Here is a 20,231-nt window from a genome sequence, read left to right as displayed (position 1 = left end):
CAATTGTATTTGCAGATGCCATGGCATGGGCATGGTAATTTACAAATCAAACTATACACAGCCTAGTCACTTTAAAAAAGCATTTTATAGTGACTGGGCTGTATATAGTTAAGTAATTAAGTTAATGGAATATAGAATAGATATGGCATGCTTCATTTCCTCCATAATGCATGTGATTACACTCTTATTGTTATGAAGAGTGAAATGCATGCCTTAATTGCTGGAAGCACAGTAACTGCAGGGTGCTCCTTGTACACAGTTACTAAAGTATACTTCGCGTTTGGCGTTCGGGCTGTGTTTCACAGTTAGAAGCACAGGTACAAACACACTCATGGCTGGATCGCTATTTCCGATTTCACCCCTTCTTCAGAGATTCCAACTCTCCCGCTTTCGACGGGAGATCTCCCGCCGACAGCCCAGTTTTTGTAAAATTTCCTGTTCTCCCGCTTGAGATTGAATTTCTCCCGCTTGAAATGATTTCTAATTTTGTGTCATCGTATGTTGAAAAATAAGCCTTAGATAGCATGAGATAATATCTAGAACCCTAGCGCTGGACCCCGGCCACAAGGAATTTCGCGCTTTGCGCACATCAAGTTGGAGTCTCCAGTTTGCTAGGGGTTTCAGGCCGGAGAATCTCCAGATCAGAAGGTGCTTGGGGTTGGAGTCTCTGCTTCTTGTACACTTGATTTGTAATTGTATCACCCTGAATTTGAAGCGTGTGTAATATTTGTCTGGGTAAGGAGACAGATGATGCTTTCAGGAAATGAATGACTGTCTTTTTTCCTTCTGTCACTGACGGGTCACTACAGACACAGTGCCCAGTGGCTCATTCCAGCAGAGCATGCTCATTTTGCATAGTAGCACGCTATGCTATTTCCATATATTTATTCAGTTGTTTTATTGCAGTGTGCCACAAACTGCTTGTCATTTTGCCATGGGCATCTGAGCTTGATGTGGGGAAAAATGAATTGAATGGGCACTTGTCTGTTAAGGTATAGTTTTGGTTGAGATGGGGCTTCAGGTTTTCAACTTCATTGTACGAGATAATGAGAAACCTCTCATGAGATATGAAAGAGCATACAATTCTAAGAAGAATTCAAAGTTTATTTGATAAGAAATAGTTTTGAAATGACCCACCTCTTATCAATAGGACCACTTCATATTACTCTGTTTTTGGATATCTCGGCCATTTCCAAACCGATTTTCAGTGAATAAGATTTGAAATCTTCTAGAATTGTATACTCTTTTAATATTTCATAAGTGGTTTCTAGTTATCTCACAAAAAAGTTAAAATTGGAATCCCCATCTCAACCAGAACCATATCATTCCTTTGACAGTGTGGTGGAAATAGCCATATGCCCTCTGGGGCGAGATGGAGAAATATATTTTGTGACTTTATCTCATGTATTGCATGTGTTGTTTTGATATGAAAATGAAGAAGTTCCCAGTATGTACGCCCACCAATCAAACTGTAAAACTTTAATTCCAACCTCGACTCCAATCTTGTCCTCAGGAAGTACTAATGTTCAAAATATTTTCCACAGTGAAGTCAATATTCTACCAGTTTTATGGGGGGGGGGGGATACAAATGGAACTTCACCAAAAATAAAATGAAATGAAGAATTTGATGCATAAAGATATGACTGCCAAGTGCAAACATGTACTGTGCATTTGTTTCTAGGTTCCTTGAGATCTTATGTTGTATACCCTTTTGTTCGGTTGGTTTATATTGCAGTGAAAAAGAGGTGATAGAGACCTGAAGTGGCAGACTGACCAGCCCTCCCAGAGCGACAGCAGTTGATCACCGGTAAACTATGGGCAAAGTCAAGGAGGCGTGCCAGCAGATTACAGCTGGTGGATCGGCAGGTACGTCAATATAGTGTCAAATATGACCCGATTTGATCTATTGAGATAAGAATCTGCCCCCTCCACTTGTAGCCCTGAAGCAGGCTGTATGTGATTAATTATACTCTGGGTATTTTTACTGTGAAGTAGAGTACATAGTTCAAAGTTTTCAACATATGAGTGACTTTGCTCTCAATTGATGCCACTATGTTCACACATTGCTTTTAATATGTACAGGAGTATAAATTGCAAGAGGAAAGCAGTACCAGTAATTTCTGTGTAAATGTTGTACAGTACTTTGGTACTACCAATCAAATCACCTTGAAATAGCCTAATGAATGCACCTCTTTCGAGGAGAGGGGTGTACCAGGGTATTAGAGAGACTTAATTAATCCTGAGCAGTGGAGTCAGTGGCTTCTTTGTATTGTAATCCCATGAACAGTGGGACTCTTTGGATCAAAAGGTCACTGTAATGGTCACTTGCTGACCATGCTTGGGTCATTTCACTGCAGTGTAGTAATTTTCCTGGTTAGGAAGAGGGGCCATTGTTCTTCTGATTAAGAATGGGTCAGTGACTTGATCACATGACATTAAGTCCAGTCTTGACCCATTTTCCCTCTTGCCTTTAATTTATCAACAACAACAAAAAAAAGATTAAAAGTCTGTAAAATGCTTGTGTGCAAGGTTTTTGCTGCACAGCGTTAGCCACACATCCTGTCAAAATTTCCTGAGGCAGTGCAAAAAGGATTTGTTTTGAAACTCAGAAACATCAATACACATTTTAGAATCTCTGGGAGAAAACATCAATGTATATTTTATCAGTTCTCTTCAGTGTGGCAGGATATCAAAAGTGCAGTGATGTGTATTATGTTTAAAATAAAAGTGCAATGTTGTGTATTATGTTTAAAATCTATCATGCTTTGATTTGCCAGTGCTAAATAAGTTACCTACATTAGAGTGACTGAAAAGTGAATCACTTTGTATATTTTCCCAGTATGGAGTACAATCTGTTTTCCCAAAGGAAAGAAAGAAAAATCCATTTCCCCTTCTAAAAAAGTGTAGTCCCTGTCACAAAAAATAGATTTTATTGGAAAGAATCTTGTTGCTATAACTGAAAGATGACTCACAAGAATGAAAGAGAATAAAGGAAGCTCTAAAGGTTGCTTTACCCAGTAATTATTATGTTGCAAGAATTTAGGAGCTACAATGTAAATTTGGTGCATGTCATTCTTTTGTCAAATGTGATCTTCAGTGTTGTCATCTAAAATCATTTGCTGTCAAAATATGACTGACTGAATTTAAAAATTTCTTTCTCTGACACGTGCAGGGCTGGTTGAAGTCAGCATCATGCATCCACTGGATGTCATCAAGACAAGGTAAAGTGTTTTTTTTTTTTTGTGTGTGTAATCCCTATTCATCTGAAATAATTATTGTCTCCCGAAATTCCTAAAATTTCCTTTGCGTTCATATCCAGGAACACTAATTAAACATGCAGTAAAAATGCACACAAAATAATGTTCGAAGTTGAAACTGAGAAAAAAAGTTGTCTGTCTTTATGTGCATATTATTGCTGTATAGTATGCACTATATTTGCGACAAGGAGACTTAGAAATGCTTTAGAAGGAGTAATGTCAGTGTAATACTTGACCCGCTCTTCTTTCATCTCCAGGTTTCAGATCCAGGGCACTCCAAATAGCAACATGCAATACTCAGGGATGTTGGACTGTGTCAGGCAGATGACAAGGCAGGAAGGGTGAGATGTGAAATGAAGCATTTTTGTATATTGCCCAGTCTGTGGTAAGCTATGAGAGGGGGTATATTGTCTGCTAATAGGGAGGGCAATATTTTTGATATTTCCAAATCTCCTACTTGCTATAAAGGAAGGCTGCCAGAATTGATCACTTTCCCTTTTTGTTTGTTTGTTTTTACACAAGCTAGAATAGAAAGAAATGGCGACATGGGTATTTGTGGTAATCAGATATCCATATGTCTGATGATGTTATGAGTCACACATAAGTACTGTAAAACAAAATGACATTCGCAGCATGAAACTTTCGTAAACTGGAGCCGATGGCCTTTTTCACAGCATGAAACTTTCACAAATCACCACTAGCTTTTAATGTATTATAGTGTAGACAACCACTGTCACAAGCATTTAACTTTGTGGAATATTGGCTCCTCGTGAAATACGCCAAAAGTTTCACTCTCATGAAAATTTCTGTTTTTATGGTGTGGTATGAAATGTCACATGATGCCACACTCTGCCCTGTCAAGCCAACTGCTTTTTGCGTGGATGTCATATGCTGCTATCATAAGTTTTCTCTTGTTTGGAATGTTTGCATCAAGTTGCATTAAACAGCCCAATTTATCTTGTGAACACAATGAGGGAAATAAATTTTAGTGCACAGCTGTGTTCCATATTGTCAGAATAATCAATGCCCATTGCTCATCTTCTGCACAACACCAATAAATCAGTCAATTTGTCTAATACATAACTCTGTGGGAATTCAATATCGGTTATTGTAATGGATAAAGGTTATAGGTTAATAGGTTATTATGTTATTAGGAGATAACATTATTGACCAGAAATTAGTGTTACTAACATTCAAAACTAGACCTTAGTACTGGTAATTCAAATTTAGGCAATGTGCACTATATACAATGCCATATGTTACGTGTGAAGAAGTGATGGTTGCTGTTACTGTAACCACAGTAAAGAGTGGTGTACATTGTTGTCTTTGCTGTTCTACACACACACACACACACACACACACACAGACACACACAGATGCACGTACGCACAATAGAAAAGACTGCCTGCTTGAGTGCCATGCTACCTTAGGTGGCTTGTAGCAGAGTAAACATTGCATTGTGTGGTAAAGAATGGTAGGAGAAACTGTAGGGAGTTTGACATGGGGAATCCTTTGTAGCAAGTCTTGGAATGCAAAGAGAGCATTCTCTCTGTAGAGTGAAGGCTTGTCCTGTGTGTTTCTTACACAAGATGGGGAACGAGGGAAAGTGAGAGTCTGCCAAAGTGTGCAGCATAGAGAAATTATATGACTCATACACAGTACGTTATTCTCATCTGCTCTTTAGAATTATGTTTTACCCATTGCTCACTATGAGGACCCCTGAATAAAATTTTGCAGATGTCAAAGTGGCGTGATGGGCAACTACACAATTATTGATTTGCAATAGTTGTTAAAATTGTTTTTTTTTTCATGGTTCCCTCATTGAAGTGTTGAGGGAAGTCAAATTAGTAACAAATTATCTTTACTTTTTCATGTAATGTGCATTTAATAAATACTTGTTTAAAGTGTCATTACCATCAATTTTATCTTTATATTTGCTTAAATTTTCTGATAATTACAAGTCAAAATTGTGATTTTGATGTGTAAGTTTTAAGAGATTTATGATCTGTATCTACCCTGTGGGTATTATGAGATTTTATTTATGGTGTAGTTTCCAGTATCAAAATGAGATTTACAGATTAACCAAGCATATGAGAATACTACTGGTAAATACTGGGTAAGTGCTATGCTTTGTAAAACCAGAATAGAAGATTAGAGATTACCATTTATGTAAGCCCAGTTCAGGTCTGTTGACCCCTTTGTACTGGAACCAAATGTATTCTGTGCAAAGAGTCTGAATCTGATGGGAAATGAATTAAGTTACTAATCCTCTTTTTTTTTCCACTATTAAGAAAGACCTGGAAGCTCTGTTTACAGGTGTTAGTTCTGTGTCTGCTTTTGTGATGATATACAAAACAATTGATGAGCAATAAAAGAGAATTACATGTACTGTGAATGCTATTAGTAATGCAATTGTAGTATACAAAGTGCTTGCATTTGTTCCAAAGGTGGCACATAAAAGATGTTTTGCAGAAGATTGGTCATGTGAAACCAAACAGAACCGTAACAATTCCTTGTTAGTCAGCCACAGACAGTTGCTGTCCTGGGTATAGCATTATATTTGATGGTTAATTTGAAAGGTGTTGTTGTGGATAAAACTCATTCATCTACAAATTAAGATACGAGGGAGCATATTTAAAGGTGTTTTTTTATATTCATTTTTCTTTTTCTTTTTAATGGAGTAGCCCCATCAGTTGGCAAGTACATTCTTCCAGAGGGATCTGTGTACATACAATCAAACAATAAATGACATTTACATGAGTGCATAGTGCATGCATACTGACTGCACAAACCAGTAACAGAGCTGTTATCATTTGAAAGTGTCGTGCTGAAAGAATCTGTTTAAAGTGTTACAATGTAACTCATCAGATGTTGAGATCAAAATTTACTTATAGGTATAGTACTGATTTTCACCACTACTATGATTTTGTAGACACAAAGTCATTTAAAGGTCCCCCGACATCCTTTGCATGTTGACTTCTTCTGGTATAAATAGGTCTACGAATCGCAAAGTCTTGAACTATGTGTACTTGATCAAAATATATTTTGCAGATTTTTGATCATCATTTTAGTTTTCATTTTTTTCTGCACCATTAAACCCTTCCCTCAAAAAAGCAATTCTCACCTTTTAGAAAGCCATCAAGAGGAAATTCAGCTGAAATAAGCTTTACAATGCTTTAAATGTTATGCACTGAACCTTAACTAATGCACACATTCACAATAGCAAGACAGTGAACTGTGCCTCAGATAGTATGATGTGCAAAATGTTCAAGGATTGTGGGTATTGAAAGAAAAGGAGCAGAATAAAGAAATTGTACTTTATGCAACCTGTCTTGCTAATGCGAGCTGGTGCATCTGGTTTGGGCAAGGTGCATATCATTTGGTACATGTACTTTGTATATTTCTGCCAACTTTGCTATGAAAGGCAAGAAAGATTTTTAACGGTGTGGATCTTTCCTGCTGTGTTGGTTGTTGTCATTCAAATCAGTTAAGCCTCTCTGTTTGCGCTCTTAAATTCCTTCACACCAGTACCCTTTTTCGTACCCTAAGACTTCGGAACGTGTGAACAGCTGGCTTGTTGTATTCCCCTCAGTGCTATACTGGCTGGTAATTCTAATTCTAATTCCAATTCTTCCTTAAATGTTAGTACTTGTATGTTAATTCACTCTTTAGGTTTCCCGTATCTCCTCTGAGGACTCGCAAGTCGAGTTGTTCTCTTTTCACCATTATTCAAATCATATTATTACACTATTGTCAACATTGTTAAATCAACTGTTCTTACATCTGCAGAATGTGGTTGTCTGTATATCACTATTAATGTATTGAGAAGATTCTGTTAGTGCCCCAGGTATTTTTGCCTTTCATTTTTGTTTCTCTTTATTTTGGTCCTACGTTGCATCCGTGCTCCTCATCTTTACACTCTGTTCAGAATTTGGGACCTACGCTTAACAAGCTCGCTTTTAAGTAGGTTCCATCATATTTCTTTAGCGTTATACATAGAACCAAACGTACGATGATTGACCGCTATATGTTTTACATGCTTACATTAATTTACTGTACACCCAAGCCGGATATCATGATTCACTATGTTTTTATTACATTTGATGTACATTCCTTCATTGAGAAGTATGAAAATAAATTGAATTGAATTGAATTGAATTAAATGTGTGCAAATTACCAGTAATGAAAATTCTAATGTTTAGAAACATCTGATGCATATTTCAAGCAAACAATTACTGAATTTGTGATAAGATGACCCCTTCATATCGGCAGAAGTCATCAATACACAACCAATATTGGATGCCAGGTGGGCCTGAATGACCAAGTTCTTTGCAGGGGACGTGTGTGGCATAATGTGGATTGTCTGTATTTAAAAAAAAAAGCACAAAAAAACAAAAACAGAATGGACACACCATAATAGTGGAGAAACAATATTAGCATATGTATCATTCATGTTATTTGATGCTCTCACTTTCTGCTTATCTTTTCCGCTGCAGAACTCTTTCATTGTACAAGGGCATTTTACCTCCTATCATGGCGGAGACGCCAAAGCGAGCCACAAAGTTTTTCACGTTCGAGCAGTACAAGGGTCTGTTTCTATTCGGCAGTCCCACACCGACGCCGCTGGTAAGTCCGCAGTCACTTACATGTTGTCGAGAATGAGAGTGAGTAGTGCATCGGATGTGTGTGTGGGTGACTTTCAGGATTTAAGGGGGGGGGGGTTTACCAGCTCCTAAATCATGTTTGAAAGTATTAAGTGCAGGAACATAATTGAAAGAGCAATGGTGTTAATTGCTGAATGTGATGTGAGAATATGGACATTGCGTAACTATTTAAAAGGGTTGTCTATATTAGTTTGTGTGTTAGCTTTTTGTAGTTGATCAAACAATTCTGAGGTAGATTGGTTAGAGGACTTTTTTTGCAGAGGTCCAAAGAAGATCGTGTAATCTGAAATTGAAAGGTATATACTAGCAATTCTGTCTTACAAGACAAGAATTGTTGTAGTAATTTGTGTGTCACCCATCAGCCTACCGTGGATTAGTTTCAGTCTTATTTCTCTATCTGTTAGAGGAATATTTGTTTTATTTTACATGTACAGGTTGTTATTTTCCAGTGTCATCTTCAACATTAATGCTCCTTAACATTAGATAGATGCCTTGAAATTGAAGAGGCTTTTGATTAAAGCAACTTTATTGCCTTTTTTCTACCATCAGACATTTACCCTTGCTGGACTGTCCTCTGGACTGACTGAGGGAGTTCTCATCAATCCGTTTGAGGTCGTCAAAGTCAGATTGCAGGCAGACCAAAACAATTTTAAACAAGTAAGTCATGAGACTGCTTCCATACATTTCTTCTTTTTTGTTGTTGTTGCTTGAATCACATTATTTATTTGCTGCTGCACTTTTACACCTGGTATAGCAAGCTAAAAATTTGGATCACAATTATTTACCGTGGTAAACTCTACCTTTATGATATTTAGATGCTAAAGTTCCGAGCTTGAAAGCATGTTATAAAATGGACAAGCTGAGAACGAAAAGTACATACAGTATGTAAGTTGATGGGGGTTGGGAGGTACTTAAAAATAACAAGTCAATAATTATATTGTGACCGACCAAGCAGTAAACAAGCATTCAAGAGGTATGGTTTAAAAAGAAAAAAGAAACATGTCTGCTTTACATGCTTCTGCATCACACTTCTGCATATTGTGAATGTGTTTGCATGCAAACAACAGTGAATGTTGCGATGGACTGCTACATCCATTCAGTGCATGGCAATTTTTGCATCAGTACATGCCTACTGTGATATATAATGGCTAATGGATATGTTCCAAGTGTCTGCATGCCTTTATGATGAAAAGGTGTTTATAAGAACCACCTTTAACCCTATATAGCACGGGCTATTTTAAAATTGTAAACATTGATCTTACTCTTCTTGTAAATGTCAAAACCCATACACTGTACAGACAAAAGTCATTGGAAACTGCCATTTTCGGTGACATTGGTCACCAAAGTGTGCTATATCTTGACAAGTGTACCCAGATTTGTCTGAATATGGTCTCAAAATGTGTGCGAGATGTGAAAGAAAAAAAGTTGTGAAGTTTCAGTGAAAAAAAAGATCAAATCTTAAAATCACCACAGAAATGATTTACGGTTTGTGATTTCCCTTCTGCAGCAACCGAGTGCCTTTGCCATGGCAAAGCACGTCATTCGCACAGACGGCTTTGGGTCGGAAGGGCTGGCACGGGGACTGACGGCAACGTTGGGCAGGCATGGCATCTTTAATATGATCTACTTCGGCTTCTACCACAACATCAAGGACTATTTCCCCTCTTCATCGGTAAGTCAAAGGAAAAGCAGAGATGTGAATCTATTCTACTGTCTGAATCTATCCATGGTGCTATCCATCTAAATGTAGATGCTTCTTCATCTTCATCATCTGTGTGGGAGAGCACAATAAATTTGATTAGACATGTTTTTGTGTGAGTGAATAATTTGTGGTTTCTCTGAGTTTCATTTCTTGGCATTCTTGGCCACTTTCAACACACTGTATGGGGAAAAAATGCTCACAGTGAAAAGGCTACCCAAGGTAGATAGAACCAAAAATGCACATTCCCGGTCCAGCAAGGGCTTGTGAATCTACATTAATGAAGTTGATAAAAGTTTCTTGTGATAGAAACCTGGGGGGTGTTTCATCAACGCTTGTCAGCGCCGACAACTGTCGGCGCTGACCAATTTCAGCAAAATCCTTGGTTTTGATTGGCCAAGATGCTCTGGTCACTGACTGTTACTATGGTGATTCAAGTTGTCAGCGCCGACAAACGTTGATGAAACACCCCCCAGGAGTTGAAACATATTAGACTGGGTCAGTAGGTGGTCAGCAGAAGGCCCCTGGCATCATTTCTGCCCAGCCTGTATTGTGCCCAGCCTTTGTATCCTGCTTGTAGCTGCTGCACTGCAGTGACTTCTCTCGGTGGATGTAATGAAGTGCACACTGTGTGTGGGTATAGAACCATGTGGTGATTATTGTGCAACAAAGACCATAGGTTATAAAAAAAAAAATATTGACAGTCCTATGTGTGTGCTATGATTTTTCATATTTTTGATGATTTTTTTTTCCACAAATATTGGCATAGTCCTGCTGTTTACAACATTTACCTTAATAGAGACATTTTTTAAAGAGTTTTGCATTTTACAGTTTGGGCTTAAGACTCCAGCTGGCTCATGTGCTGTCATGAGTAATAATTAATCATGCTGAAACATCCCTCTATCTTTGATAACTTCTGCAGTAGAACTTGAATATCAAGTCATAAGATTAAAGTTGGCTAACGTTAAATGATATCCACTCTTTGACAGAAAAGAGATTAGTAACATCAGATAGCACTGATCCAAGAATCATATGTGTGGGAATATTCTGGCATCCAGTATAAGTATTAACCCATTCTTCTTTCTGGTGAACACAGGACCATAGACTAGAACTGTTGCGGCGCTTCACGATAGGCACGATCGCTGGAATCATTGGCTCCACGGTCAACATCCCGTTCGACGTGGCAAAGAGTCGCATCCAGGGGCCCCAGCCTGTCCCAGGTCAGGTCAAGTACAAGGGTTGCTTCCGGACTATAGCCATGGTGTACAGAGAAGAGGGGTGAGTAGCACAAGGGCACATAAGAGAGAGTGAGAGAGAGAGAGTGTGAGAGAACTAGATATAGAAGCATGACAGATCAACTCTTTTTGTGACTCTTCACCTAAATTTTCAACCTACTGTCATATGAAGATGGTTGTCAGAATAGTTAAGGAATTTAAAAATAGAATGAACTAATAAACTCATGCACAGACATACAGACAATGAAGGGGGTGGTGATGGAATAAGTATGGACAAATAAGAGATACTCATGGAAATCTTTGGATAGAAGAAGAAAGAGATGTAATGATCTGTGTTCAACTTTGATCATACGTAGGGAAAAAGATAGATAATGAGAATAGATAAACTGGAAATATCAACCAAGTACAGGAGAAAGCATATTTGAGAAATACCTAAAAGCTGATATACAATACACAGAGAAACCAGTCTCAAGCATCTCTTAAACAGACTCTCCCACAGAACTAAAGCCCCTAGCAAACTGGAGACTCTTACCACGTGGATATGCACACAATATTATGTGCACATAGCTCACATCACCGGTGTGGAGCACAACATCCCTTGTGGCTGGAGTCCAGGGCCTGTTTAAAGGGTCCTGGAAACCTTAGGGTTGTAGATGCTCTCTCGTGCCATCTTAGCCATATTTTTGAACATATATGGCAAAACGAAAGCTGGGTATTAAAAAGCTAAAGTTTAGGCAGGAGTAAATGCATCTTAAGCAGGAGAGGGGGAAATTATTTAGACAATGGCCTCAAAGTGGGTGAGTTGGAGTCTCTGAATATATGACTTTATGCCACGCAGGTGTCATGTGTATTACCCAGTGCGCTTCACCCCTTAAAGGTGTTGGGAGGCATTAATTGAGATACTAGTTTCATCAAGAAGTACCAAATTCTGTCACTCTGAGAAAGAGAATTTTTTCCAGGGATAGATATGCTGTTTGGTATGCCTTGTAGCTGTCAAGGAGGAAGGTACATATCATCTCACACTGAATTACTGAATATTCTCATTCCTTTCTTGTTTTTCTTCTGCCCTATCTTGTTGTAGGTTCTTTGCTCTCTACCGAGGCCTGGTGCCGAAGATCATGCGTTTGGGACCAGGCGGCGCCATAATGCTGCTCGTCTACGATTACGTCTACACCTGGTTGAGAGAAAACACTTGATGTTGGAAGGTTGTGCCAATTATTAGGTTGGGTTTAGATAGTAGTATTTAACTTGCCAACTTGGAGTCTTCATTCTTTGTTAATATTATCTCCAGGTGGCTTCTGCTGAAGGGCGCTGATTTACAATCTGCCCACAGTTTCGTCTCCTTTATAACATTGCAACTGGTAAGGGAGATTTACTTTTTTGTTTCAAGTTTTCTTTCTATTCTCATGTTTTAACATTTGATGCATTTGATATTAATCCTTAAGTCACATGGAACTACAGGTGAAGACAGTTATAAGGTCACAGGCTTCTAAACACTGTTAAGAAAGGTTATATGTTGTGTTTTTAATGGGGAGATGGATTCAATTCATGTCATGTCTTAAATCAATATTTTCCTCTTCATTGCTCTCCTCTACCAGCTGATGCAAGTTCCACACTTATTCCACACTTTTTTTTCTTTTTTTTTCTTTTTTTGTATCTTCATGAAGCTACATGTTGCTTTTGAATACTTTGTGAGGATAGGATTACACCTCCTGCCATTCGAGGGTCCATACAAAGAATGGCATGATACTCACAGTACCATAGCCAGTAGCTGCCTACGAGGCCTCACAAGTTGGACAGAAGCTATCGCACGCCGCCTGGGGCAAATGACAATTAAGCATTATAATGCATATTCCATTTTGTTTGGAAAAAATATAGCTAATGTCATACAATGCAACTGGGAAGTACGTTTATCATTCCTTTCACTTTGTATCTTTGATGCTGCATATTTTCGAAAAATGAAGCAAACTGCCGACCACTACAAGCATTCTATTTTCTATCTGTATCTATCTATATGTGTGTGATTCAGTATTTTGTGAAATGGTTCTCATTTATGAATGAGAATGCCATCATCATCATTATGATTAGGATATATCATAGCATATTTCTAATTGTCGTCTTTTTGGCTGTGTATCACAGGAAATCAGGATGAATTTATATTGCCTTTACACTTAAGGATGGTGAACGAGACATTAAAATCAAGAAAATCATACAAAAGAAGGTGTCAAAGCAGAGGGAAATGTCTGTTAAAACAGATTTTTTATGTGACTTTTTAAAATATATTCGTACCACTGAAAAATCGCGAGTTAAAACTGACTGATTTACTTCACCGATTTTCGCTCCAGAACGGCCGTCTTTTTCGGGGCCCTAAAATATGACGTCATGACATGGACGAACGTACCCTTTACGATCGAGTGTGCAGCGCTAGCTAGCTCTACATCGAGTCCGCCATTCATAAAGCACGTAGTTCTTTGTGAGCGGATGCCATACAATACTGTACCTTGCCTGTCTTTAGTCGCATCTGCTTTATCGGCAGAAACAGCAGGGTAAAATGTACCATTATTTAAAAAATGAAGGAAGAGATGAATGAATAAATAAATAAATAAATAAATAAATAAATAATAGCCATAATAATACTAATAATATAGTCTGAAGCAACGTCAGTAGCGAACCGCCGAGTCCCCGCCGGAGAGCTAGTTTGGTGTGTATGGTAGCCCCACTACATATCGACCACATCCTTTTAAACCGACCGCGTATAATTCGTGCACTGAACACTTAGTACGCACTTCGTCTGCACGCAAAGCACATAAAAATGGATCGGCTTTGAATGTAGATGAGGATGGTGTGGGAAAACGCGATAATTCACTGTTCATTAATGGTTTTAATCAAGGACAAAATTTCGAATTAATATTTTCACCGAATCGTAATGACAGCACAATGTAATGTCTATGGAAGTTCCTAAAAAGCTTCGTTGACGTTTTCTACAACACGGTGTTCAATACAACTCGGTTTGCGTGCATTGTCAATGCAAAAAACAGCGGTCGATCCTGATAACGCGATTTACCGCGGGGAGCTGAAACGAGGCCACGCTAGTTCGTCGGCGACATTTTTGCACTGAAACTTCGAATCGAAAAGGGAACAACGGCATTTGATAGAGATGGATTTTCTCAATCACGTAGGTCAAGTTTTTTATGTGAATTTCAGTGTTAAATATTCTTATCAAGCAAATAAACATTAGGCGGTCGACGAGTAGTAGGTCCAACCCTACATAGGCTACTCCACTACGTAGATCCTTACGTTAGCTAGGTCAGAGTTCTTGTTCTACCGTAACGTTAGGCTCTACTACTGTACTAACTAGGCCTATTAAACGGTTACTATAAGCCGTTTAAGAGTAGAGACTGAGGCGCGAAAGCGCAAGTAGAAATTTAAAAAGGTATACTTCATGGTAATTCGAAGGAAGATGGATTCAATAAGTGAAATTATAACTCACTTTTGCTTGATAGAGTAAATAAGACACTACAGATACCTCGGTGCACTCAGGCCATCATGTGGAATTCACGCTTTGAATGCGAACCACGGCGCGCGCGGCGGCGTGATACAGAGCGTAGCTTGGGTGCAAAGTTAGCTAGCGGTAGCGTATCATATCAGCGAGCGCAGGGCTGATTCGTCCATGTCATGACGTCATAATTTTGGTCACCAAAATTTCGCTATCAGATCGGGTTCAGGTGGTCTAAAAAGGGCCTCAAAACACCATCTCTCAATCGTTCTAAAGACATTTTCACCTTCTGAAAGTTAACTATTCATATTCCTAGAGACTTAAGCTTTGCAGAAATATATAAATCACTTTGTTTATGAATACCAACATTTTTTTCTTGTTCACCATACTTTAAAGTGCAATTGCATGCCAAGTTCAGGTCGGTTTTGATGAGTAAAAGAAAAAACAGATGAACAGAATGAAAGATTGAGGCTTTATGAGAATTAGACCAAAATCAGAAAGTTGAGGAATTTTCAGTTTTGCACATTTTCACAAACAATGATGTAAGCAGCAGATCTCCTCACAAGTCTCCAATTGACCTTTGACATGTGCAAAAATTGTCACTTGACTTCTTCCTTTTCTTTATAGAGGGACATGGAACGGTATATGCAACTCCCGTTGTAACAAAGTGCTTGGGAACAACAGTTTTCTTTCATTGCATTGAAACTTTGCCTTAGCAGAACAGTAAAGTATATAAAGATGTAAAAAATTAAGATGATTATTTTTGGACCTGAATTTTTACTTCTGTTTAACTGTGTTAGTGATAATGGGAGTGCACTGTTTTAGGAATAGTTTCATCAAGTAATTATGGTCCTGTTATAACTTGGCAAAGGTGACACATAGAGGGAAAGGAGTTGTACTTGTGAAGTTATTGACCAAAAACATGAATTTTGCTGTGTTCTTGTGTACAAACCAGAGGGAGAGTTGTCAGATGGGGATATCATCACCTCTTCAAATTTGTGTGTGCGGTTGTGACCAATATCAGGATTCAGCAAAAACATGTGAAATCTTAAGAATTCAGTAACTTTCTTATTTCACATGCAATTTTGAAGGAATTTGTACCATTCTGTTCATCTGATTTTTCTCAATTCATTATCATCTGTTTGAACGTGTATTAGAATTGCACTACAATAATCGTGTGAATGATACATTACATGTACTTCGTCCAGCCATGCCTCGCCTCATTATTGCATCATTATTGTGATCACTGCTGTTCATCTTATCTCTACGTCCAGTAACAAGAATGTGAATGCTCTACATAAATGATATTGATTCATAGTTGATTTGGAAACAGGAAGGCCTAATCTTCATCTGCTTTGTAACACATTAAAGACCTGCTAAAATGGTTCTAATTTTTTTCTCTCAGTAATCTGATCATGTGAAGTGTCAATTCCTGAGCAATGTTCATTAATTTTGTGCAAATGTCCTAGCTTTTCCAATTTGTACACTATTTTGTTAATTAGCCAGGATGTTATCGCCTTGATTTTGGAGAAATATGACATACACTGCCTGTTGTAATCTTTCACAAATAATGGGTGATGGCGTATATACACAGTGTTTAGATCAGGCTCACCATCTGCTAGCTGTCCAATCCGACTACGAGAGTGCAGCCCTGATTCCTGTCCGCAACCGACGTGAGTGTAGTTTTGAGCATTGTCCTTATGTCAAGTCTTATTACATAGCCCCATTAAACTTCTGACCTTCGGGCCAGTCACCTTGCACCACATATCACGGTACTACATGTACTTCTGGTGTCTCCGTTGATGGTGCAGCCTATCCCTTTCTTGTTCGTCCGTCCTTTCCGTCCGATCCCTCAGGTAGTACATTCTTGCAGGAGTTTCCTCTCCCAGGGGAAGCAATGCCACATCTCAGAGGGAAAATGCCTTATGACCTGTCATCAGGATGTTTTGTGATTATCCGGTTGAATCTTTGGGACAGCTTTTTATCTCACCATGGCAAACGGATCAAGTTGATTCCAGTCTCATGAATTGATGTCCATCCATAAGAGTTGCTATAGTCCTGACAAAAACAGACAAACAAGAGTGCAGTTAAACATTCTGTTTGTCAGATCTGATTTTGAATTGGATGCGGTGGTCCTGGTCCCCTCAACCCCCCAGCTGTTTGCAAACCGTCATGTACATGTCTGACGCAAAATTTCTCCCCAGATGAAAGTGAATGTTCTTTGGCACACCATAACAACATGAATTCTGTGACTTGATGTGCGGCTGCTGTCTCTGTCTTTTGTCTGGTATGACATAGGCCTCCTACCAGAAAGTAAAGAAGCAGGATCTGGGTTGACTGAGCTTTTTGGAAGAGATTTATGTGTTAACTCTTTGTCATTACTTGTTTGACCGCATTGGAGTAAGATAATTGGTTTATCATTTTCACTGATTGTATTTTTCTAGCTTGCTTAAATTCAGGGCATCTTGCATATGCAGTGCTGTGGGGGCCACTCACATCTTGGATATTGAGGTGTGCCCTTTATGGAGCGTCGGTCAGGATGGTGGTGGTCGCCACATCGGACACAGCACTGCTTGAAGCGGCAGGTGTCAATGCCATGGCCAAACCTTTGGCATCTGAAGCAGCGAGTGACCGGAGGAATATACGTGGATACTTCAAAACGTTCGTAACCTAGGGAGACAGCTGGAGGAAGAGATTTGGATTTGAAAGTTACTATGACGGCGAATGTTGCAGAGCGGGTGTTATTCATTTTCTTGTAGATGCGATGTGCATCGTTAACTCCTTGGTCACTGAGTTCTTCCAGAATTATATCAGATAAGTCAAATGGAACTCATTTGATCAGCTCCTTTGTATTTATTGACCTGAGTGGGGTCTTGATGTTAGTTATGGAAACAGTAATATTGCAGAAATTGTGTGTTGCTAAAAATGCATCTAGACCTGTTTTAAGTTTGCTCCTGTAGATGCATAATTTTGAGATAACAAGACTGTAAACAATTTGTTGAATGTCTCCAATTTATGAGGATTTGTTTCCACTTCCAGGTTTGCATGCAATATAAGATTTTGAAGATAGTTAAACTACCTTGTGGATTTAGTTATAGGGATAAAGTCCCCTTGATCCTGATGTCTTATTCCTGTGGGACTTTCATTCAATTTTAGATTAGAGGGGAGTTTCAAGGTTTGATAAGAATCAAGGGGGGGGGGGTTGCAGCTTGTAGACCCTGCGGTTATAGTGCCATTATGCTGGGCGTGAGGGCTCGGCGGGTTTGATAATTCCTGAGTGGCCTGGTCTGACGAGTGTGTCTCGGCCTTGTCAGGCACTTGTTGCGAAATTATTGCTAGTTTAATAGTCCGACGTTCTTGTGGTAGAGTTTTTCTACTATTGTGCACAGATTGCCAATTTTTTTTTCCTCCAATTTAGTTACCTTTTCCTTTATTATTGGGAGCTGAACCAAGCCAAACAAGCATGATTCTACCTTCTCTAAGTTTGGAACACATGCCCTTTCAGACCAGCAGTACCGCCAGTCCATTGCTACTCTGGCACTTGGTCCCCTCTTCCTTTTTCCGTGATGTTCTGGCACCTTTTCCAGTTGAGAACTGGCGAAGGGCTTGCATCTTACCAATGGCATTATTCAGGTTAGACCTGAAGAGCTCTCTGTCCATCTGAAAGTCATGGTTCTGAAGTGTTATGAATATGTAAAATACTGTGTAAAATTGAACTCATCAGTTTTTTGCGAAAAAACAACATCAAAAATTAATAATGATAATGATAATGATAATGATGATGATGATAATAATAATAATAATAATATTAATAATAATAATGATAATAATAATAATTATAATAATCATAGTAATAATATTAATGATAATGATTATAATAAAAATAACAATAATGATAATAATAATAAAAGCAATGATAATAATAATGATGATGATAATGATAATGATAATAATAATAATATTAATGTATTTGTATGTCATAAAACCTTTAAGGAGATATAATTCAATATGCTAATGTGTTGCCTAGTCAATCATTTCAATAATCTTCCCTTTTATTGCTTTTATTTTTTGATACAGAGAATCAAAGTAGCAAATGCTACTTTCACTTTCAGTATCTATGATCAAACTGTTGCATGTCGTCATACTTCAACATTTTTTTTTAACTGTAATTGACAAAGTATTATTTAATTCATTAAAACTTGAACCACTTATGCATTTATAGAAGCTTAGGAAGCCATGTTATCACCAATGGCGACTCAATGAGAATATAAATGTGTAGGGGACATTAGTACAGTGCAAAGATGAGTTGATTGACTGAATAAAGGCAGTTTACTGAACATTTGAAATGTATATTAAACCATAATCAGCAAAGTTAATTTACCTCTCTGGTGAATAGCACGAAACCCCGCCAGAACTGTCTAGACATCTGAATCGTGCCTTGAGGACAACGAAGGCTCTCTCAATGCCACACGCGTTCTTGCAAAGGCAGCATTGTACCTTTCTTCGGCGGGATGTGGCACCGGCGTCATTAGCCAGGGCTGCAATGGGTAACCACTGTCGCCTATTCGGTGTCATAGAAAAAGACGGCATGATTAAACAATATTAGTATACAAATTTTGGTAAAGGCATTCAGCAAAACATTGGCATTGAAAATGATTTTTGAATCAACCATAAATTCCACAACATTGTGATTTAAGCTGCCAGGGTTTAAAGATTCAAGGGTAATGGTCAGTCTGTCTGTTACATGGAGAGACACTTATGCTATCACTGCATTACAGGGTAGGACCTTAAAGGCATAATTTGCTATTCGCAGATGAAACAAAAACCTAGGATTAGTGCTTTAAAATAGTTCTAAAATATGAGTTAGGGATAGAAACAACCACTGTAAAAATTTGAATTGGTAAAATCGATGTTAAGTACTGTTAAATATACAAAATATGAAAAATAGTTATAATAAAAATGTTTCTAGACTAAACCATCTACAATTATGGGTTATTGAAAAAAATACAGATATCTCCTTATATTTATTGAGAAAAATACAGATATCTCCTTATATTTCAGACGTTATCGTAAAAATTGTACATGATAGGATGTTTTGCGATACAACAGACCTACACATATGCATTAAATGTCATATCTTTAAAATTTTTTAAACCAATGTTCCCAAAGGTAAACTGGACCTTTGATATCAGCTGTGCACTTAACAATGACTTAAGACAACTCGGTGAGGCAGAAGGAGACTTTCCATTTCTTCTAAAACGTTGGGCTGCAGTAAAGGTGCACTTTCATGTTATTGAAATTTTCTGTCTGCAGAAGTTTATGACATTAACTGCAGCAGAGGTAGAGTTTTGTATTCTTCAATTAAACAGCAGCTGAGAGAAGATGAAGAGAGCAAAATTTGCTTTGTCCAAATTTATGGCCTTGCCCTATAGCATACATTTTAAAAGCAATGCCAGGTTTATTCGCGTACATTGTTTTGGTGAAGTGATTTTGAGGATAGGTTGCTTTCATTTCATTTCATTTCATTTCATTTATTTCCACAGAGTAAATAAAAAGACATACAAACATTACATGAGCGCAACTTACATTATGCAAGATGCAATAAATATATAACACGTGGGGGAATCAACAATAGGCCATAATGGCCTTTCAAAGGCTGATCCCAGACAATTAAAAATGGTACAATTGTTAATAACGGTCACATAACAAAACATTACAGAATACATTGGACTATACAGATGACAAAAACATTACAATAAACAAGCGTTTAGGCAAGCAATATATCTAACTCATTCATGTGTGTGTCAAATGAGATTACTGAATCAAAAGAAATTGTTTATACGTTCTTTTAAAGGACGAAAGACTAATGGTACTTTTAAT

At 38.1% G+C, this 20,231-nt stretch overlaps 1 protein-coding gene across 1 annotated transcript; it reads left to right on the top strand.

The window, feature by feature from the left end:
- Positions 1–1,814: 1,814 nt before the first annotated feature.
- Positions 1,815–12,051, top strand: LOC140231174 (mitochondrial 2-oxodicarboxylate carrier-like). Its single transcript, XM_072311323.1, has 8 exons — positions 1,815–1,866; positions 3,173–3,221; positions 3,515–3,598; positions 7,754–7,883; positions 8,471–8,578; positions 9,429–9,593; positions 10,717–10,898; positions 11,937–12,051. The coding sequence occupies exons 1-8, from the start codon at positions 1,815–1,817 to the stop codon at positions 12,049–12,051; spliced, it is 885 nt and encodes a 294-aa protein (XP_072167424.1).
- Positions 12,052–20,231: the final 8,180 nt, after the last annotated feature.

The sequence above is a fragment of the Diadema setosum genome, chromosome 1 (genome assembly GCF_964275005.1).
Source record: "Diadema setosum chromosome 1, eeDiaSeto1, whole genome shotgun sequence".
NCBI classification, from domain to species: Eukaryota; Metazoa; Echinodermata; class Echinoidea; order Diadematoida; family Diadematidae; genus Diadema; species Diadema setosum.
Note: the sequence above shows the minus strand (reverse complement) of the source record. Positions and strands in the feature narration are given on the sequence as shown.

What these genes read in the sequence shown, in the direction of transcription:
- LOC140231174 (XM_072311323.1), top strand. Translation starts at nt 1,815, where the DNA reads ATGGGCAAAGTCAAGGAGGCGTGCCAGCAGATTACAGCTGGTGGATCG. An exon ending in TACAGCTGGTGGATCGGCAG is followed by an intron (nt 1,867 to 3,172) that starts GTACGTCAATAT and finishes TGACACGTGCAG; the next exon opens with GGCTGGTTGAAGTCAGCATC. An exon ending in ATGGTGTACAGAGAAGAGGG is followed by an intron (nt 10,899 to 11,936) that starts GTGAGTAGCACA and finishes ATCTTGTTGTAG; the next exon opens with GTTCTTTGCTCTCTACCGAG.